Here is a 23,164-nt window from a genome sequence, read left to right on the forward strand (position 1 = left end):
GGCCAGCGGCGTGCTCGTTTTGGAATAGCGCTTGTTAATTGCCCCTCGAGCCGCTCGAATTACACTTCAATTATCTAAACAGACCGATTGACCTTTTGCACCCGTTGCTCCGCGCAACCAACATCCTCTAACCACGCTTTCCTCGCTCCCGCTTCGATGGGGTTGTGATTTCTGACTTTCATCTTGCTTGATCAAGTCCACCTTCCCACGGTTTCTTAGCTTCGTTGCACGATCAACGTTCAATTCTCAAGAAACAAGTGACTTTGAAGCACTTCCATCGCAAGAAAATGACACGGACAATAATAAATTTTAAGGTAAATTTTTAAAACGGCGACGGCGTAAGTAGTCTTGGGATTTCTACCTAGTTCGGTTGATTAAACGTTTCTTCGGAAAAAGTTCGGAAAAGAGAAAAAGATAAGAAAGTGGGTCGATTTCATCACCTAGGAAGAGAGATCATTCCGTCGTCATAAAATAGAATTTTTACTCGTAGAAAAAGTTGTAGATAACAAGAGAAACTATCTAATGGCTAGTTGATATCAGGCTAATTACCGGCTATCCACGATGAAAATTACAAGCAGATATAAACGAAAAAAATAGCCGAAGAACAGTATATTCGTACTACGTAGATCGAATACTACTCGTGCTCGTTAATTGTCCCGCACTGTCAAGTTTGCTAATAAAACGAATGAATCTTACAAATTCCGATCTGACTAAACTGCTCTATTCATGTAGAAATTACAAAACTGTAAAACCCTAATATTATTATTTACTAAATCACATATCAGTCTCTCGAGTGTCCGACTAACTGCCTAATTATTATCGCTTCTCTATCCCGCCGTCCATTAGCATTTCTCCATTTGGCTGGTCGATTCATAATCAAAGCGGCGCTCGTGGCGTACACGCGAACTGCTATCCCATACGAGCATCCCGCAAGGCGGCAGGTAATTTTAGCGTTTCGCTACATTCAAAACTGCTGCCGGAACGAAACTAGAGTTCTCGAACCTGGTCACCGGCTGCCGACGACATTAATCCCCGCGTTAATAAACACGCGTCTATTAAACGGAGAGTTTCGAGGGCGTAATAAAGCCGCGGCCTTAAAACGATTAGCGGGGGCGGTGGTGGCAGTCGCCTACCAGGTTGTTCCCCCGATGACGACTGTAGTAGAAGAACGAAGCCGACGAAAAATTTGCACGGCGACGAGTAAGGGGCGAAGAAGGAAGATTTGGACGCGGGCCGAGGAAAAATCTGACGGGGCCGGGGGCTGCGCGCGCGCCTCTCTCTCCACCCTTCTGGTGTACGTTCGGCTAAAATATTGAAGGAGGAACGTAAATAAAAGAAAAACACAGGCCCCGGCGATGGCACACAGGAATGTAGCAGCTGCGGGGCTCATTCACATCCGCGCACACTGGAATTCTTACTACCGCGCTGCGCGCTCTCGCGGTTTCCCCCGGGGTCGCCGTCAGAGTTACAAGTATAACCGCACTCAATGCCCGCCCAGTACCTACTTCCATTTCATTCTGGAACGTTTGCAAACCGCGTATACAGTTATACAGACTGTTTTCGAATCGGTGGTATAACGCGAGAAGAGATCAATCTATGCGAAACATTGGAGGAAATTTAGAGAGAACTTGCGGAGAATCGTATCTTAAGATTCTAGGTAAGAATAGCCGGAAGGATCGTTGTTGATCGATTAATTTTCAATTCGATTCACACGAGATTTGTGAGCTGTCGTATACTCTATGTTAAGAGTTTTGTTCGATATTATTTGTACGAATTTGAATTTAATTCGCAGGAGAGATTGGAACTTCAGATGTTCGATAGGGATTTATAAAGAAAGGTGTATTATACAGATGTTTTTCTTAAGTATCAAGAAATAGAATAACATGTTTATGTTCATTCTGCGCTCGGAATTGTATTCGGCAATATCAGTTCCTTTGTCTCTTCCGTCGATATTCTTCAATTCTTGTCATTCGTTTGAGTTCCATGAAACGTGAATTTCAGTTTCTCTTCCAATCAATAACACCGTGAGGCCGGAAATATTTTCTTATCGGTTGAGATAAGCTCGAGCTGGTTTAGCAGCTAAGTGATATTTAACGAACAACGTTAACGACCTGTGTTGTCTGCAACAACCTCTCATAAATATTGCAATTATCACTTCCTAAATAAGCCCCGCCTTATCGATTCTACGGCCGATTACTTTAATCGCATCCGCGTTAACCTTGCAACCAGCCGCGATATATTATTCCGCTGGTAACGTATGAAATGTCTGCTTTCGGATCTTGTAAAATCGAGGCGCACGAATAAAGGTATTCGCACTATGCGTCGACCTGTGATTTTTCCTTCGAACAAACCGATAAATTCAACTTGGATTTCTCTGTATACACTGAAACAACCGGCATTAATTAACAAACAGGATTCGATCTCTTTCCGTGAACAACTGTCTAGCTACGTGGTTCACGGTTCGCGTCACAAATCATAAGGACATCGAATATGAAATTTTCATAATTAATTACATATCGGTTCTCATTTTCGTTCGTTTCGTTTCACAAGAAATTTACGAGGTAAGATCGGTTTCCCTGATTATCGAAACGAAAAGATAATATTTCTGTGGTTCGTGTGACTTGACAACTATGCGTGGGTGTCGGTCATGTTGGAAATTTAGGTTTAGAAAGTCGGCTTAGAAATCTCGCGTAAATATAGAGCTCCAACTGTTTCCAGTTTTTTAACGAAGCTATCGAAATTAAGACGAAAACATTTTCAATATTCTATTAAGTTTTACGAACCAACACTTTGCGAGGATGCTTGATATCCAAAGATATCCCAAATCTCCAGAATCGGCACACGCGTAGATTGTATTTTCTCGCTGTAGGAAGCAAGTAAAGTGAAAAGTGCACCGTTATAAGAGACAACGATAAGAAAATTTCTATCTATTCAAAATTTCGAGAACGAGCTGGGCTATCAATATGGGTGAATTATGCCTGTAAATATTCATGTGTACAGGCGAGGTTCTTAAGGATGAACAGTGGGTGACGAGTGAGAGTCTAAAGAGAGAGTTTAGATAGAGAATTTCAAGCTAGAGTCTAAAGAGAGCATTAGCAAATGGACGAGCATCAGAAACATCATCTATTCGTATCCGTTTTATTATTAGCGCATCTATCATATACGCTATGCTACATGTAATATTCCAAATCCTTTCAACTTCATCATACTTAGGTAGGTACGATCTTACCTCGCAAAACATTGTGCCATATACAAAGAACGATCACTTGCAAAAAATAAGCACCAAGAATACGAGTTTTAAAATGATTCTAGCGGAGTTAACGTTGGGGCAAAGCAACACTTCCTTTTAGTTCCCTTAACTATATCTTTCATCCTTTTCAAGACATATTTAGACCTTCGATAAGATACCACGAAATGACACAAGAACTGAAAGTAATATAACACAAATGGAATATCGGAACCAGTTTAATTCCAAATTTCTAAGAGTTACGAATCAACCCCCATTCTTCTCTACGTTAAAAGAGTAAGCGATAAAATCACTAACATACAAACTATACGACTCTTTAATAAAAGGAAAGAACGCTTTTACTAACTCAAACTTGCCGACGCGTTATCTCGATCCGGCCGGTTGTTTCAGCTCTGTACTACATATACTCGAAACCGATATCTCATAAAGCTCGTTTTGTTACACAACAAAGATGATCCAAATGCTCGTTCCACCAATGCTTACCATCGTTCTTGGTAGCCTGTCGGAGTATACGGCGTGTACGTTACATCAGCCACGCTTGAATATCCCTTTGGAGAAGTGGTATCTGGCCGTGGTAGGTCATAATGCAATCAGAATATCCCCCGTGGTAAGGAGAAGAAGAAGATTAGAGGGCACCACTCACGGCATGCTATTTACTTTGAACTATTCTCGGCACCGCGGCCGAAACACACATTATCCGTCGCCGCCGCCACGACGACGGTGTACTTGCGGCTCGCAGCCGCATCATCCAAGGAAACCGACTGATATCCTCGATAAACGATGCCCAGGCACGAAAATATCCGCCGTGCAACACTCGATCCACCGAACTGGTGAAAAGAGACGGGAAACAACCATCGGCGTTCGTCTTAATCGAAAGAGTTGCGTGTCGCGTGAACAGGCAGACTCCCATTGAATTTGGCAATTTAACTTCAAGGTCGATTTGCTGAGCGAAAGTAAAGGAATTCGAAGGCAGATCGAGGGGAAAATGTTACCATTTTTTAAAAGCAAAAGGAGACCTTCGAGTGGAGTAGTGGTAGATTTGAAACTACGAGGATATTAATTTTTGAAATTGAGATTTGGATGGTTAGATGAACGAAGAACGATGTACCTAGTATTTGTAAGTTTAAGTTACAGTCGTCAGGATACGAATCTGCAGACTTGAAAATTGAAAAGTTGGTAGTAAAATGCATAGTATGTTAAATTTAGATAATGCTTGTGAAGATACCAAGTTTAGGACACGAAGTTTGAAAGATTAGCTATACGAAGAGTGGCGAATGTACGGTATGGTAAGTTTCGGGAGTTTCAGTTTCAAAGATATATTTCGTGGATCGACCAGCAGTCACAAGGCCCGAGACACTCGACACCACTCTTCTTTAACAAGAGTAGAACATTTTCGAGCCCACAGCTGTACCAGGAATCGCATACGGAGCTTACTGATGGATCAGAGAGGCAAAAAAACAACGAAAAAATACGAGCGACGAAGAGGAAGAAAAAGCTGAATGAACGCGACCGGGAATACAATGGAGCACTGTTGTGCTCGGGACTCTCGGCGATGAAACAATGCCGGCTGCCGGATTCAGTTAACAATCCGTGTAGCGAGCATGGGGACGCCACGCTAGATAAGACCGTCGAGACGCCGCGGAGGCTCGCACTCCAACGTTCGCGGATCCCTTCGAGAATCTTTTCTTTTCAATCGGATGGAAAGAAAAAAGGAAGAACGGTGGTTCGTTCACCGAGAGAGGAAGAAGAATAATGGAAACGGCGCGGTAATGGCGCAGCACGGAGACATTGTACCAATTTTTCACCAACTCTCTTCGTACTATTCTTTTGCATCGAGCGGATGCGACGATCGTGAGAGGTCATTTTTTCTTTTTTTTCTTCGACCTTCTTTGGGAAATAAAAAAAAAAAAATGCGTGTAGAGAGAGCAAGAAGACGAAGAAAAAGAAGAAGAATAGAAGGAGAGAAAACGTGGCGCGTGAAAAATTCTATAATTGGTGACAAGGTTGGGTTCTCCGACGATTCTCCTCCTTCTCTTTTTATCTTGCGGTCTCTACCCGGTGTCGTTGGTTAATAGTTTGTTTATCGCTCGTCACGATGGTCGATGATTAAGTCTAGCGGAACAGACGAAATACTTTCCGGAGAAAATTATAAAATCCTTGGGCGCCGCGTTCGTGGACCGCGCTCGTTTGAAAGAGAGCGAGAACGAGAGAGACGCGGTTATCGTGCGTGAATAATACTCGTAATTGGAAGCACGTGTAATTTAGCCTAAAGGCCGTGTTATTATTTTTGACGCGTGTTCGAATGCTAACGATCTAAGGAGTACTTGGAAGAATGTGCAGTCGTCGAAATTAACAGACTCCCAAGGCTTAATACGTATCAAGAAATTCATTACCGGCGGTATGCAATCTTGATCAAAGATCGTCTGATCGTCGACTTGTTTCACACGTCGAATTTTACCACGCGATCGAGTCTAGTTATACATGATTTATATTTTGAGGCGCGATTTATTCTTTCGTGTAATCCAAACCGATGTTTTTAATTATTGTAAACCTCGTGCACATAGGACGATGTAAAGAACGTTAGCTGATCCATTGATTATATTTCCATCGTAAAATACAATTTCTTGCAACTCGAAAAATAGTGCTCTGACGATATTCTCGTACATGAACCTGTTTCATTATTTTGAAGCCTAAGATCAACCCTATGAATATCCCCATATTTGTTATACGTTTACTGCGTGTTACACCATAAGAAATAATACTTTATATAGGTAAAAAAAAAAAAAATAATAGAAAAAAAACTTTCTTCAGGAGAATAAAGGGTGTCTTCAAGAACACCCTTGACGGAGACAACAAAAAATTATTATCGGATGATCCCGCAGTTGGTTAAGAGAAAGAGAGTAAGAAAGAAAGACGCGAGAGAGTACAATGGTGAACGGTCGCCTTTGAGTTGAGGCCTGGCTGCACATAGGAATGTAATTAAAATACCGCGCGGCAAGACTATGCCTCTCATCGACGCGAACAATGGGCCACAATGTTAATGAGGAAAATAATTATATGAGAGTTCATTTTCTTCCTCCAGAAAATCGGATGCGGAGATTGAAGGAGGTGCTGGTGCCCCCGCCGGCAACGAAGGAAGAGTACCAAGTAGAAAGGGGTCCGTAATGCGAGCGCCAAGTGGTCCAGACGTCGTCGTGCATGCACTACTGGCGACGCCTTCACCCTTAATACAAGCGAAATCTCGTCCTCCTACGTGTTAAGACGTCCGTTCGACATAAGTGTTTTGTAATTAACGTCGTACGCACGACACTGCAATGCCAGAACCGTTCCTCTACCTTCGTGTTACGATTAGGAACACTCCGTACAGTATATGTGCGTATCAAAGGGAAACGAGAAATTCCATCGACCACTCGGAAATATATCGTTTCGCAGGTTACTCGATATATCGCAGAAAATTGGTTAATCGCGCGATGGTTAACAGGAATTTATCGATTCGAATGGTAAATTGGAGGTTGATTCGTGTCGTCTATTTGAGTTGTTCACGGACTTTGTGCGAGTTGCGTGTGTTATACTTAAGTCAACGAGCTCGAAGAACATATTCTATGTTCGTGCAAGTTTTATGCAAACTTGGCACTGAATCGTAGATCGAAGTCAACCTCAAGTATTTCTCAGATACGCCACGAATTATGATAGAATTCTTAGGACTTTGCAGAGTTAAGTTTCCGTCCTCAAAATATTTGTAAAATAATTCAACAGAGACTTTGATTTCCAAAATAAATCTTAGTCGTCCATATTTCTAAGAAAATCTATTTAAATTCGTACTAAGTCAGAGCATCGCAAGTTGCCCATGTCCAAAAATTATCGTATCAAGAGACACCAATTCCTCGGAGCTTCTCGTAAAATCTCCAAGAAACTCTACTTTTCTTATAGATACTCGAGATATTACACACTCAAGTTGCACACATCTTGGATTATTACCATTCAGGAGGAAAAATGACCACAGGGGAGACTAATGAAATGAATCTACGTGACCGAACATCGGTTGCAACGTCGGCGTTTGCGTGAGTCGAAAGCCCAAAGCGCCCTCGAACCAAGCGGAAACGTCGACGCGACACGCGTGCAAGAAGCCTTCCACGAGCACCGTTGCTCGGAACTGTCGTATCCAGGACAGAGAATGAACGAGTTACGAGCCGCAAAAGTAATTCGATCGAGCCTTTTGAATAGAAAACGATGACGAGAATTCGAGCGTTCAGCGAGTTGGCCGAAATCTGTCGGCCAATATACATTATACATATCGGTTTCAATATCGCGGCCGATATATTGGGTTTCGTAATGTTCGAAATTGACTCGGTGCATTTTACAAGTGATACCCGGCCGGCTTACGCTGGATCAATACGAACAGCGTTTTCCAAGCAGCAACTGTGTATTTCGCGAGGAGGTCCCAGCCGCGTATCGTTTCGATTAAAATACACCGGATACTACTCCGATATTCAATCATCAACAAACTGTTTGCTTGTAGGCATATGTACCGGTGTTATTTAATGGAGTGAGCTATTCATAGGCGAATCGTGGAATGGGACAGAACGTCCGTACGAGCACCCTCTTTCGATTTACATAAATGGCGAACAAGGACCTCGATGGTCGAGGGTGCGGAGGATGCTGGAATTTTTGGCACCCCTGTTTCTTCATTCAGGAATACGGTAGAATGTTTGGTGTGAGGATTGCTTAATTCTTCCACGCGGTACGTACATACACACCGGTTCATAGCGCTAATGAAATTTCAAAATGTTTCGTATATACATATAACACTTTCGTAAAAGGAGTTGACAAGTGTTGTATTACAATACTTCCAAAGATTATGAATAAAAGGGTTAAACGTTATCAGCGTTATATTTAGAATCTTGGACGGCTGTATAAAATGGTGTTATTGACATTGCTTGAATATGATTAATGTACGTAAGAAACGATGTGTAAGCGATACGTGATCATAGCTAAGAAATGTGTATTGTAAGAGTGATTAAACTCGTCATCCAGCTTGCCTAGATTTTAAAATTAATCATTTCTTTATCGAGGAATTTTGTTGTTTTAACTCATCGTTACATCGTATTTACACTTTCAAAGACCAAGAGTAGCGCAACTAAAACTATTGCCAAATGGAATTTTTGATTAAAAGACGACTCGATTAACAGGTTAAAATACGTTTATACAGAAAGTTTACGTATCAATAGCTTCAACTTAAAACTTGAAATATTAAAACAACGATATGAATGATCGAAACTAATGCAGACTCGACCGATCCAATAAATCCTGATCTTGGAAAGCTAAAAAGAAGGTTAAACGAATTTAAAAAATTCAACCACCACCGTTGATTCGAAGGGTTTATCGTATAGGTGGCAAACCGAGACTAGCCAAGGACAGCGGTGCGGGGTTTCGGTACCGGGCGAGGAATCCGCCAAAGGCGGGACGAAGCGAGAGGCAAACAGAAACGTTGAAACGCAGACGGATAAAACGGGGGACAGGGGTGAAAACATGGATGAGAATCGTGGAGAACGCAGTACAGGGATAACGAAACGAAGAGTCGGTCGAAACAGAGAAACAGCCAGGAAGAGTATGGGGTGAAAAAAAGGAACGAGCGAGATAGTGACAGAGACTCGGGATATAGGAAGCAAAGGGGTAGAGGGACGCAATTTGAGCGAGTGGCATCAGTCGGCGGGTTTAATGAGGTTAGCTGCAATTACATGCATTAGTACGACATGACGAGGGCAGCGGACCCGACCTCGGTCCTCTGCAAGAGATATTCGATGTATGAGCCTGGCAAAAGGGTGGCCAGAGGGTGGAACGCGAGCAGGAGGACGAGTGGAGAGAGCCGTGACGAGAGTACGAGATACGGTGTAAAGGAGATACAAAGAGAGGACAGGATGCTAGCTGGTGGGTAGGATCGAAGAGGGGAAAAAGAGATACGCAGAGTGAGTAGCAGACAAGAAAAGAGAGAAAAAAAGGAGAGCACGAGATGCGGAAGAAACGGTGTAGCTTGGCTAAAATGCGTTAACGCGTTAGCCGTTCACGCTGGTACACTGTGCCTGCGCGCTCATTCGCACGACACAGAACGAAGCGGAGCCGAGCCGAGCGGTTTGCTCGTCTCTCGCGGCAGGTAACGCGCAAACTCACGCATCGTTGCCTCGCGATCAAACGACAAACACCGTCGGCTTGTCGCTCCACTGCGATAATTCTTTGATCGCTCGAAAAGATACACTCCGACGAGCCAACCCTCTCTGCTGGATTGCACCCTCTCCGCGCGCGCGCGCGTGCGTCTCCAACAGCCACCGCACCGTACCCTATCCGTCGAGAAAAACCCGGTGAATCGGATAAGCGAGGTGGTCGCGTAAGTTGATGTTCCGCGCGGGCAAAAAGTAACAAGAAGGGAGGATGATACACACATAGAGAAAAAAAGACAGCCGAGCGCGTTCATTTAGCCCCCGTTTAGGCGGCATGCCTCTTGCGACGACTGCAGGATACGAAATCGCGCGTTCGTACACGCTTCGCTGACCACCGGAGAGTCGCGACCGTCACTTTGTTCGATCAACGAATGCTTGTTACACGGATGTTCCTGATTTGTGGCGTTTGAAGTATGTGAATTACAGAAGGGTGTTATATTTTAAAATCACGACAAGGAATAGAATAAATCGCATTGGCTTGAATCGATTACCATTTCTTTCATCGTTGTATGGATTTATTCGACGGATATCGACTTTGTGATTTTATAGTATTTCCCAAAATTAATTGTAAATTCTCACTCCATTACATCGCAAATATTGTACACACCGCGTTTCCAGTGCACGTCGAACGCAACAATTCTCCTCACAACGCATTCTCGTCAAAGAACCACACTAGCTCCATTTACTGAAACGTAAAACAAAGCAAATATGAAGATAGCGCACCGTACTGGCCAATAGTGCACACCGACAGGAGTATCGATGATAAAGGACGGCAGGACGAATCACCATATCGGCGAAGAACAAAAACGCACTACTCCCGGAGGCGGTTTTGTTCGATATTACCAGGACAGTGGCGAGCTGTCGTAGTTGGTGGGACGGGAGGGGGTGGTCGGGTGTATTTTTGCGCGGCTGACCAACGCGTTTCGCGGGTATTGTCGGTCGATACGGATTTCACGAGCGGCGGCATTCTGCAGAGAGAAGCAAAACGCACGGATACGTTTGATACAATATATAAGCGGTCGGATTGGGCGGGGACGGGGATCACAAAGTAGCATTCTATTGACAGAGAGCTCGACGCTCTCCGGTCCGCCGGTGATTATACTTGGTGATCATATCGCTCGTATATTGACAAGAGAGAGAATGGGAGAAAGGGAAACAGAGAAAGAGAGGGACAGAGAATCATCCCCATTCCCGGACGCTTCCGTTACCCCTGTCTTCCTTTCTCTGCGCGTCTACGCGTTCCCTGTCCCTGTCTTGCGCGTCTCGGTCTCGCAACTTGCCATCCTTGTCCGATCATCCCCCACGGGTGTATGCGCCGCTGCAACTTCCCTCACGCTCCCGTCGGCCGGGAGTGGTGGCCGTTCCCGTGGACGCTTCTCGTGCACCGGTGCACACAGACCGCCCACCGGCGACCCACAATACGCCGCTAATTCCCATAAAGCGCCGGCCGATACGCAAATGGACAAACGTATGGACATACGCACAAGCGCCCCTGGCCTCTCTCGCTCACCGGCCAAACACCGCACGCCATACACTCCCCCTCTTGTTCCACGTTTCTAACCCGGCATTCGCAGCTCGCATATCGCGGACCAGGCTTTCTCTCTCTCTCTCTCTCTCTCTCTATTTTGCGTTTGTTCTGGGTCTCTTTCTCGCTTTTGAGCCCCCCGCCTTTGTAGATTACGCTAGCGTGTAATAACGGCACGGTCGCGCAGAAATGCGCCGTGATGTCCGACGGTTCCCAGCTTTTTTGTTTAAATCAAAATGCGAATTTGTGCTCGAGTTTTGTTTTAAGATGATGAAACGTAGGTTTTCTAAGAGCATTGAAATGTTTAACGTCTATCGACGATGATATATTTACCCTGGAAGCAACGAATACTTTGCATATTACGCAACACAATTGACAAAATGCCGATCGCGTTACACGTGGCTAGTTTTGAAATTTTAATTAATATGATAGATTATGGAAGATTTCAGATAAACATTTTTGAAATTCATCCCATCGACGTCTTTGAACGTTCTCAATGCTTGATCTTTTGAATTGAAATAACGAATATAAATCGTATAGATAGAAGACGCAAATTAGATTTTGACGATTTCATCCGTCGTTGTATTTGAAGTACGAAAACACTTTGTTTGGGAGCGGTTTCTACCAATTTTACGATAAAATTAAACAATCTAAATATTTGCGCTAGGTCAAAAATAAATTACGGCGCACAAGCATGAAAATAACAAACGATGATATTAAAGTGGCTTGAAAGTATTACGAAACAGTTCGAGATATAATACTTACACTCACGTCAAGCACCGAATCAGACAGATCTTCCTCTATCATTCCATTTCATTAAAAGCAATATCAAAATGTAGAAACGCACTTTACCTATGAAGTTACAAACATAAATATGTATAGCGATACGCGAAATTAAAGCAGTGGCTCTTGATAAAATACAAATTTCTCAATTATATCTAATATCCAGACTTGTTTCGATATTTTTAGCGACATGGAGCAGTTTACTTCATAGAATTCAACTTTAATCGCTGACGGTGTAACATGTGCGACACAGACGTTTGGATAGCAAGCAGAAATTTCACGCTCACCTGCCACAGTTTCCTGGAGAGTCATCAAATATCGGTATCTATATGACGAAGGTTATACGTGTCCGAACAGGTAAGAAGATAAGTCGCGAAACCGGCGAATGAGAATCGATGAATAAACCTGCATCGCGTGTCGCAGGTTCCTTTCCAGGTATCAAGGATGCGTTCTAAACGTCATCGATCGAATTCTTGCGCTCTGCAGAATCGAATATTCTCCTAGTCAACGTGGCGAATTTTCGAGAACGACAACGAACATATATAATGTATATACATTCTTTGAATTAATTTGGTTAAGATTTTCATCAGCAAGATGCTAATAGCAAGTGTCTTTCAGAGAAGTAGTATATTTAAATGTTTTGCTGCGGTAATATTATGGATTTTCGATGGTAGATCTGGTAACATAGATACATCATAAATCATCTAACAATACGTTCGTAATATTTGCATTATTTATCGTTAATGTATTCACAGCTGATTAAGCAGGATTATATGATCAATAAACCTATCCTTTAGAACATCAGTAGATGTCCAAGATAAATCTCAATTAATCATTGCAATTCTCTACTTTACAATATCTTTTATCTCTTAGCTTCCATCGTCACTTAATCAAGGAATGTCTCTTATCGATGCTCGCACGATCTTTCCAAATTTTAGGACCAACTTCCCCAAGTTACAAAATACTTATATCGAAAACTCTCGCAATAGTGTCAACGTACTACTCCCATTACTGCGGAACCGCATGAACCACCTACCCTTCGTTTCTCCGGGTCACACCCTCTTCGTATCTTCTGCTCTTCTGCTCTATCATGAAAACTTAAACGCGCACCATCTACTGTCATCGGCCGATCTCACCGCATCTTTGTCGTGTCCGATATAGACAATCGTAGGAAAGGGTCACGCGTTACTTGGCGAGCGAGCGGACCGGGGCTGTAAATAAAAGAGGAGCGATGGTCGGGAGCGGCGCGTCGGCCGGTGCATCTCGTCTGTACGCTCGAGCCACTGGGCGTGACAATATGCTCCTGCACAGGTGTACGAGCAAAGGTATAGGTAGGTTCGCCGAGGCGCCTCAGGGAAGAGGAACGAAGAGAGCTCTCACCGCCCACGCGATCGCTTTGCTCGTTCCTCGAATGAGACAGAATATAAGAACGAGCGAGACGGGGTTTTCGTGAGAGGAAGAGAAAGGAGCAAAGAGACGACGGCGGAGTAGAGAAAAAGGAAAGAAAAGGAGTGGAACGGAAGGAAAGGAAAGAAGGAGCGTGGAAAGGAGCCGTAGAGGATATAGGGGAAGAGAGTAGCGTATGCACGTTGAGAGAGGAGGAAGAAAAAGGTCGAAGGTGTAGCCTTCGAAGGTGGTGTGTGCTTTCGAGAACGAGTACGTGGCTGCACACCTGTGCCAATGCAGCATGGCACAGAGTCGCATAACAGGTGGAAAGGTGAAAGAAAGAAAGAGAAACAGGCGGAAAGAGAGCGGGAGAGAGCAAGAGAGGGGAACAGAGGAGAGGGAGATCCCCACTCGACCCCGAGTCTGCCAACTCGAACATAACTATACGCCCTCCGGGACCCGAGAGGAGGAGAACGTTCAGACTACCGCCTTCCTCCTACGTTCTCTCTCTTCTATCCATCTCTCTCTCTCTCCCTCTCCCTCTCTTTCTCTCTTTTATCCTTGTCTTTCTTCAACGCTTTATCCGTCTCTGTCCTTCTTTCCTTCACGGTCGCACTTCCGTTTTAACGTCGGCTAACTCTCGAGGCGGCTGCCGCTGCCGCGCAAACGCCGCCGACAAACGCGTTTTCACTTGGTGCCGATGAAATGGCCGACGAGAAAACGTTCTCCACCCTTGCAAGAGCGGCGACACACGCTGCGGAGAGATTGCAAAGTGCCGACTCGCCCCGGCTTGTAACGCGGTTTCTGGAGAAGCGCTCGCGACGAGGATCCTCAATGTTTCCTGTCTCATCGAGTTTCTTCTTCGCGGAGTTATTAAGGAACGAGTAGCTCGTCTGCGAGAAAAATTTTCTATGCTGTCTGTAATAGTTTGTTTTAAGGCATAAGGCGATTTAGTCTAGAGAGGAATTTTGTATGCTTATTGTCTGCGATAGTTCGATTTGAAATATGTATTTGTACCGCGTTATCGTAGAAATGGCTTTGCTTATTTTATCGACTTTGAAGAATCGTTAAAAAAGATCTCGCCATTTGCCGATAAAAACATTTTGAAAAGCAAAGGTGTATGTTAATTAAATGCGCTACAGTAATCTGTCAATTTCTAGAAACTCCACGACCACGTGCATGAACGAATTTCTAATTCTTGCTTCGTAATATGTTCGCATCTTATACATATCAATTATGCTGTAACTCTCAAGACTATTGACTCTAACGTAAGATTACTGATGCGTCGAGTATCAGATAAGACACGCAAAACGAAAAAGTGGAAATTAGCTAGATAAGACCGACTTACAGACGATCTACGTCATGAAGTATAATTAACATAATCGATGACTAACACACAAGCCTCGCATCTCGTCTCTACCTTCCATCTCTGCGTCTCATCCATAACCTGCAATTGAAAATCTATCAAACCCGATGAGATAGTCGCTACCAATCGACTAAAACCGACATGCTCGCAGCTACCAGATGATCCCACGGCGTTGAGACGCACACGAGGCTGACCATGCATCCAGGTATAGCGGGCCACGCCAGTACGAGCGTGTTTGCTTAAAACGCGTTCGCAGAATCTCGCTGCGGGATGAATTTAGCGGGACAGCGGGGCGGACCGGGGCGACGGGGTTGCGCGTGTGCAGCACGTAAATGACTGGCATAATAACGGTAATACATCGGGTATTATCTGCACGCGTTCGCATTTTTGCGAACAGACAGGTTTCTCGGCGATTCCCGCGAGCGAGCAAGCCGTTCCTCGCTTCCACGCGATGACCCGCAGTTTTTCAGGTCGCGCGGAGTATCCAGTCATCGCGATGCCGCTGATACGATCGTTCATGTCTATGAGACGTCGCCTCGCCTCAAGGAATCAAAAGAGAGAATCTAGCATTGTTCGCGTGTTTCGTATCCTGTAAAGGTTTTCTTTTAACAAATATGGAAATTAGAGAGGTAAGAGATGTGCCGTGGTTCGTGCAGAGGATTCGAGAGGAATGCGATGAACTCGCGCGTGACGCCCTGCACGAGAGAGACGCGTGCCATCGAGGAGAACGCCGTGTCCGCTTCCACGTATTGCCACGGATAATGAGTTTCTCTGGTGCACGATGCTGTAATGGGCTTCGATTCGTTTCAATGTTACGCAGAGTTGCGAGAGACATACGTCTTAATATTTTTGCGTTTGTTCGCGTATTTCCACAGTTTATATTTCGATCGTGGGACCAGAATTTATAATATTTTTAAACGATGATTATGATAAGTTAGCCTAAAATTGGGTTTGATATACGAAGAATAATAAATAAAACGATACTTGTACGTAAACAAATATCTTAGAATTTTTTTACATTTCGAAGGTTATAAGGTCCCTCGTAAAGAATCGATGTGTCCATCGATAACGTTAAACGCGTTAAAGAGCCTACTGTGGAGTGATGCATCTAGAATGTTCCTCTTACGTCCAATATTTAAAGAAGCTCTTTTTAGTGTAGCTGCATGCTCATTTTACTTTACGCAAAGGTATTAAAGAGAAATGAAAATTATCTAGGTCTGTTTACGTAATGTAGTATATCCTTTTTTCACATGGAATAAATGTAATATCGTCTAGTGTACACAAGAAAAATTTCATTCATGTTGCTCGAATAAGATGATACATATATGCGAGCGATTCCTCAAAATATTGGAAACACGATGGAAGAAATGTTTCTTCAAATATCGCGAATTAACTTAAATTTACATTTATCTATCTACGTTGATTTCCCATTTTTTACATATTTATCATATTTATCAGGACAAATAATAAATAATAAATGTTCGTTTAACGTTCTTACGTTATTCATTAAGGCACAGAATCAGATCGTCTTCGTTTTCTTTTTCTCGCGGGTTCTAGTCCGCTAGTAGCGGTTTAAATTTGCACCCACGGTTTTGCAACTGTTTGCATAATTGCTGATTAGTCTAGATTGTTGCACGCGAAACAGCATTGAAGACACCACGGCCGATCTTTATCGTTTGTTCTTTCGTTAGCGGATCCCTGAAACGTATCACCCCCTCCGCGTCGCCCGAGACTAACGATCCCGTTTAGCGAAACAGTAAGCGGGGATAATTAAATTTAATTGTGTATACGATCGCTGCAAGATTTAATTGGAGCAGTTGTAACGCAACGATATTTGTTTAAGCTCACAGCTGGCTAATATCGAGTCAGTAACTTTTTCATACAGAACCGAGTTAAATTAGACAAGGTGCAATTATCCTCCTTAATACTTTTTCGTTTATTTCGTCATCGCGTCAATAATCTTCTTGCATAAAAATTGTCTTCTTCAAATTCAAATGTTTCATAGCAACTACGAATTGGACAATTGACAAGTTTTCACTTACGATTATACGTGAGATTTAATGATGAAATAAAATATGGTTATTTGACTCAAGCCAAGTAACTTTCCTGTAATTCGTCAAATTCGGTTACGAGCAATTTTTAAGTCATCTACGCCCGAAAATGAACTACACATTTGACTTACCTAACGAGATAACTCAAATAACCCTACTTTATTATGTACACTTCTTCCTCTATTCGAGCTGCAGATCTAATCTAACAAATCTCGTATCTTCGACTTTCGTCGATAACAGTGTTCCAGAGTTGCGTTAATTAGATCCCCGTTAGGGTATAGTTATACGTCGAATCGCTAAGTGAAACATAAGTTGGAAGCGAGATCGATCAGCGGATTACCGTATCCCGCGAGACTGAGATAAATGTCACGGTATAACATAGACAAGTTGGATCACGAAACGGCTTAATAGTACAAGACAAATTATCGGCTATTGATAGTCGCTTTCCGATCTCGGTAAATTCGTGCCCGCTAATATATAAATTTAGAACCTCGTCCCTCTTCTGCGGTTGATCGATAAATCTCGCGAGTCATACGCGAGCATCGTTAGCTCGTCACGTCGCGTGTACGTTCGAATTTTGTATCGGCGATATTAGCTTGCCAACCACGGTGTCTCAGACAATCAATTTCTCTGCTGGCCTCGATTAGCCGAAAATAATTCCGCTGCTAGATCGTAGCAGCTAAGCCGGTATCTATAACCCGCGTAAAATCGATCCATTCAAACAGGTTCCGACGATACCTAATAATACGGTACCTAATGCTTCATCTAATGATACGATCAATGATGATTTTATGAAAATTCGAAAGTAGAAAACCGCAAATATTTGCGATTAATTTACTTTCGCATGTATATTGTGCTTTGTATCGCTTATTAACATTCTCTCTTTCCTGCCATTGATAACAAATATAATTGATCTACTTGACCATTTTCTTATCCACAAAGCCATGAAATTCCATGATAGAAAGTGTTGTGATTAACGTGGTCCAATGACTCTCGGTATAAACTATATTTTTTGGAAGCACGAAACGCGGGTGTTAAGAATAACGAGCGTTGATATCGTGATTTTGAGGTTGATCGGTAGCATAAAATTACAGATCGACGATATCATTGTCGATTTGATTGACGATCGCGCGTCATGAGACTCGTTTATACTAAATAATAGTAAAGTAGATTGTAACTGTTTGCGAAAGTCTCTAAAATCTCGGTCACAAGGACGTTGGTCAAAAAGCTAATCCAAAATTCACAGAGAGAAACAAGTTTATACAAAAAACCAATTAACCTGAGCTTCCAAAAAACCTAGTTTACACTTAAAAATCCGCAATTCTCTCTTCCTCACCAGTAGCTACCCGTGAAACCTGAAATAAAATCAACAAGTCCTCCTACCTTCGACTGATCTTGCTGTTGCAGCAATTGTTCCCTGAGCAGCTGCAGCTGTAGGATCATCTCGGAGAGCCTGCGCTCCTTCTCTGCGAAGCTTTCCGTGAAGAGGAACGCTGACGCGCTATCCTGCTGGACCTGACTTTCCGTGTTCTGCATCCTGCCAGAGGCCGGGGGTGAGGGTGGCACGCTGTTCGCCACGCTGGCGACGCCTCCGCTGCAACGTACACCATCAAACCACGGTCAATTACGCTTTACGTACGTGTACACGCGTAGGGAGGTCGTTTCTCGTCCCTGTAGTTTGCACGGCACGGTGCACAACGGGCGAGAGAAACCGAGAGAGCCAACATGGAAGAAAAGGACAAAAAGTAAGAGAGCGAGAGGGAAGGCGATGAACAGACACAGAAACAGAGGAAGGGGGAAGAGGAAGCTGCACAAGCAGTCCTGGTACGTAGATCAGCCACGTACGAGGCTATTCGCGTGCGAGCAAGAGTTTCCAGTGGCTCTGCCGGTCTCTGGAATGGGATAGTAGTTGGCGTACATAGGGCCGGGAGCCAGGTGAATAATAGATAGGGTCGCGGCCGCGCAATCACGGTAGCCCGAGTGTTTGCCCCCGTGATGGGGTGTTCCTCGCTCTTTCCTTCCATCCCTCTCTGCCAACCCACCCTCCTATTCTCCTTCTCTTTCCTTTCCTCTGCCTTTAGTAGTCGTTTCGCTCGCTCTCGCGCACCTTTCTCCTCGTTTCACCGCGGTTTCTTCCTTCTAAAGTGCCCTCCTGGTCTACGCCCGGAGCTCTCGTTCCTCTCTCTTTTATACCGAGGAAAATGGACCACGAATAAGTGATACGGACGCATTGTGCCGGAGCAGCGGCAGCGCGATGGGCTATGCAACGAGAGGCGAGCATACGAAATCGTGAAGGACATCGTCGAACCAGAGGATAAGGACGAGGATTGAAAGAACCGCGCCTTCTGGAATCTAGGGCAATATACATATACGGAACTGTTCCGCCCCGAACTGTATGGCGTTTCTTACGGGGTCAACGGTTAAAGGGACGCTGGAATTTTAAAGACCGACCCTCGCTGGATGATTCAGGTGTGCGTTCTTGCCGCGTGATGCGCGAATGGTTACGAAATCTACTTTGCAACAAAAGAAAAAGGCTATAGTTTCCTATTCTTTGACGGAACGATGTCGCAATGGTAGATCCATGGTATTTGTTCGAAGCTTCGGGATAGTTTTGAACTTTTTTAAGGAATTTGTAGCTTAAAAAGGTATCGATTATTTACGGAAAGCTATAGGTATCAAATGTAATAATCCTTACAAAAAATAGCAGAAAGAAAAATATTTAGAAGAAAGGGAAAGTCGTTGGATGAGTTCTATACGCTATGCAAGCTTAATTAGACCCTAAAGCACACATCGTACACGTTCCTCGCGACTCATCAACGGCACAAAAATCGCGCCTCATAAAACCGTTACCTATCGAGAAAAAAGATACGTCCTTTATCCTTGCGCGACCGATGAAAGACCCTTGCTGTGCGTGGCTTTCTTTCGAAAGATAATAATGCTCGGTGGGCGGCTACAAGATTCTATTCGCGCCTGTTGACCTCAGTATCAGGCAACAAAAGGCTCATTCTGTCGCTATTATCATCCCCGCTGGCGACGCCGTACGTTCGTAGGACTTAGCCTTTCCGGCTGACCAAAAATAGGCCATGTCACGCGTGTTGCTTCTTTTGTCACGCCAATTTTGCGACATACCGTTATTTTCGGCGGTCACGCGGTTAAAAATAAGGTCACCTACGGAGCTGAATGAACGATAAGAAGCGCACTAGTTTAATTTCGTCGATGGGGTATTCCATCTTCGATCATCGAACATCCAATAAAACGATTCGCGACACAAACGTTTCATCAAATGTTTGTGTATCGATCGTACGATAAGTTTGCAAATAAAACTGGATTACGCGTAAATAACGACTGCTTTCGATTATCTCTTTTCCTTTTCCCCTTGTTTTTACTTTTCGCCTCTGTTGGTTATGTGTTTTATCGCACGACATGCTATAACGTAATTTTGGTCGAAGCTTACATTCATTATGAAATTGATGATACTTTTATCTGCAGCGTGTACTCGACGGTTTATATCATTAAACGCTTGCACACGCGTGACACGCATGGTGGAAGTTGGCAAGCAGATATTAGTATCAAAAGTGGAGCGTGTAATAATAATATACGGATTTTTAAATGCGACGCGCCCATTTTAATTCCACGCGCGTCTCCGTTTACAGACATCACATACGGATTAATATACTTTCGATTAACAAGTTTTATTCCATTTGAATCTCTGTCGTTCTCCACTGAACGTAGAATCCCTTCTTGATTTATGGTTTTTAAAGACTATGTATTGAAGCTTTGTATATGGTAATACTTTTCCTTTCTGTCTTTCTTCTACCATTGACTTTGATATCAAGCGTAAGAGAAGTTAAATTGTAAAGGAAATAAGGCAAATTTATTGCCTATTGGCGATCCACTTCTTTCCACGGTTTAATGATTCACGGTATAGCAGCTGCAATCTGCTTCGAGCAGCGAATAATGCTGGTGTTGTTTGATTTAGTTTGAAAAGCCATCGCGGAATATCTAAGCAGAGAATGATTACAAAATAGCAACGCTCTTGTTGCAGAACAAACGAACATTGACGATCCACGATTTTCTTTCTGAACCTTCGATTTAATTGATCGAAAATTTCCTGTATCGTAAATGCTGTTTATCAAGTCAGATTTTTATCCGATACTTCCATCGGGGTAAAACCACTTTTCGATATAAACTGCTTGACAAATCTTTTTGATTTTATTAAGTTTTTAGCTCAACCGCGTCATCGAGCTTCGAATAAGATGGTTTTATTGAATCAGCTTGAGAAGTAAAACTACTTTATCAAGCTTGAAATCTAAACATCCGAACTTTAATAAATATTGCTAGTGATATATTTCTTACAACGAAGTGTACAGTGGCTAGCTTGCTAAATTATAAATTATGGCATCTGCGAAAATAAGTGACATACGTGTTCGATCACACGGAATAAAATTTACCAATATCCCTATGGAAAATTGTTCGAAATTGAGTCGAATCTACGCGCAAAATTTGTCAAATTACGTCGCTAGTTAGAAATTGTAAAATCTCCACGATAACAAATAATAAATCAAAATATCAACAATTTGCCGGCGTTAGTAACATATGTGTGTAAAAATCTGCCTACGTCGATCGATCAGAAGTAAACGCAATTTGCTCGAGTTCGCGATCGGTCGTTAAAACAAGTATTTCTATCGGAGCGGGGTCGGGTCCAGAATTGAATGTAATCCAAAAAGCGGGTGAACGTCACGTAAGTGCGAGTTGTCGTACAGTTGGCTGAATTTTGGAAGAATTTTGGCCCCGATACCCACGCGGCGTGTGGGCAGCGGGCTGGCACGATTCTGTCTGCTCGTTCGTGCTTGCCAAGTTCACCGGTTTGCTTTCAATGGTTACACGCTGCCTCGGGGATTGCATTCTGCCACGTTCCGTCTGCTTTTCGAACAGGCTCGATGTTACCAGTCAGAGAAGATTCCGCGCGACAGTTTTGTTTCAATCATCGGTAGGAATGTTTGGTAGATTTCTCGTGGCCGATGATTCGGAAAGGAAAACGAGGGAATTATAGAACGAAAGATACGCGTGGACGAATCACTGTGGCATATTTGGCAGATGATTCCGATTCTCGGTTGGAAAGGTCATGCACATCCCGTTGAAATTTTTTCATGACTTTCTTAGCAATTTCTGTGCTTTTCGTTTTCTTTCTATTTAATATTTAGAAACGTCGTTGAACTTTAAACCTTCTTTAAATTTATTATAAAACTTGAAATCTCCTTGTTTTAATTGTTTTCCAACAATTTTACGATTACCATACTGACAGTGATAACAAGTTTCTCGTGTTCCTTACGTCAGAATTAGGTAACTTCTTTGCCAAAATAACGAGACAATTGGATCGCAAAATGCTCAAGATGCACGACGCAGCTAAAATTCTAATTGTAGGCAAAGTATTCTATAACACGACGATAAAATTACTCAATGGCAATTTTTACTACCAAAGGTTAATTCCACCTTCGTGTTTCTAATAATATGCACAGTTTTCTAAAGATATATATACATATACATGGTTCTAAATTAAGGCATATTGTAGTTTGTCAACACAGCCAAAATAACATGTTCCAAACCGAGATACTCCAATAAATATAGAAGAAAATTATCCTCACATGTGAATGTATGTATGGTTCCTGGACATTAGTCGAGTTCTTTCATCACCCTGTACAAAAGAAGTTCGCAACGAGACGGTGATCCATAATTAGCCACGTGCGGATAATCTTTACTCTGTATCCTCGACGTTGTACATTGTGCGAGAGATGTTCAGAGAGAACGGAAAAACTTCCAAGCGTCCCCATCGCGCCGATACAAAGAATCAATTCATTCACGAGCCTGATTACATGGAGCAATTATTATTACGTGACCGTGCGATATCGACTTTGAATATAGTCTAATCGTATTTCGCGATAACGTACACACGCGCCTCTATCGTATCCACGATAAACCCCGCTCGTTTTACTTTTTTTCCGTCTTTCCACACTAGGCTTTTTTATAATAAGGTAAATTTCTCTTCGTGTGTGTTACTTTTTTAATTCGTCACTAACGAGAGTTTGTCGGAATTTATTATGATTTTATCATGATTACGGAAAGAGAAAGCTAATAGATAGATAGAATTCGTTACTGTTCGCGAGATAAACACGGTGCTTTCTGAAATATAATATTAAAAATGAAAATTTTGATTTTGAAAATACCTCTGACTTTAGTTTATTCTACATCAATCAGGACTTGATGAAATATTTGCAACATTCGTAAAGTGGCATGTGTCAATGTCGAGTGAAACTTGTTAACACGAGAATAACTACTAGAACCACTTTTTTTTTACAAGTTTATCCTGCAACTCGTTTTCAATTTGAAATTGCAAATTTTAATGCTCGTCGATTGCATACTTTTTATCTTAATAGATCACGATTGGTGTTACCTTTACTTTTTAATAAAACTTCGATCGAATCAACATTATAAAAGTCATATCTAAACGCACATAAAAAAAATATTACTTTTTATCTAGAATATTGCAATATGTTACTAGTTTCTGTTGTGAAACCGTGTTTACTGTAAGCT

At 42.8% G+C, this 23,164-nt stretch overlaps 1 protein-coding gene across 8 annotated transcripts in view; it reads right to left on the bottom strand.

Moving 5' to 3' along the window:
• Positions 1 to 23,164, bottom strand: part of LOC126876887 (transcription factor SOX-6) — a 323,573-nt gene that overhangs the window by 22,537 nt on the left and 277,872 nt on the right. For all 8 annotated transcript variants that reach the window (XM_050639726.1, XM_050639746.1, XM_050639723.1 and 5 more), the window contains one exon: positions 17,957 to 18,167. In XM_050639726.1, coding sequence (XP_050495683.1) covers positions 17,957 to 18,167 — 211 coding nt within the window. The remainder of the gene's footprint in view (positions 1 to 17,956; positions 18,168 to 23,164) is intronic.

This window comes from Bombus huntii, chromosome 2 (genome assembly GCF_024542735.1).
Source record: "Bombus huntii isolate Logan2020A chromosome 2, iyBomHunt1.1, whole genome shotgun sequence".
Lineage (NCBI taxonomy): Eukaryota > Metazoa > Arthropoda > Insecta > Hymenoptera > Apidae > Bombus > Bombus huntii.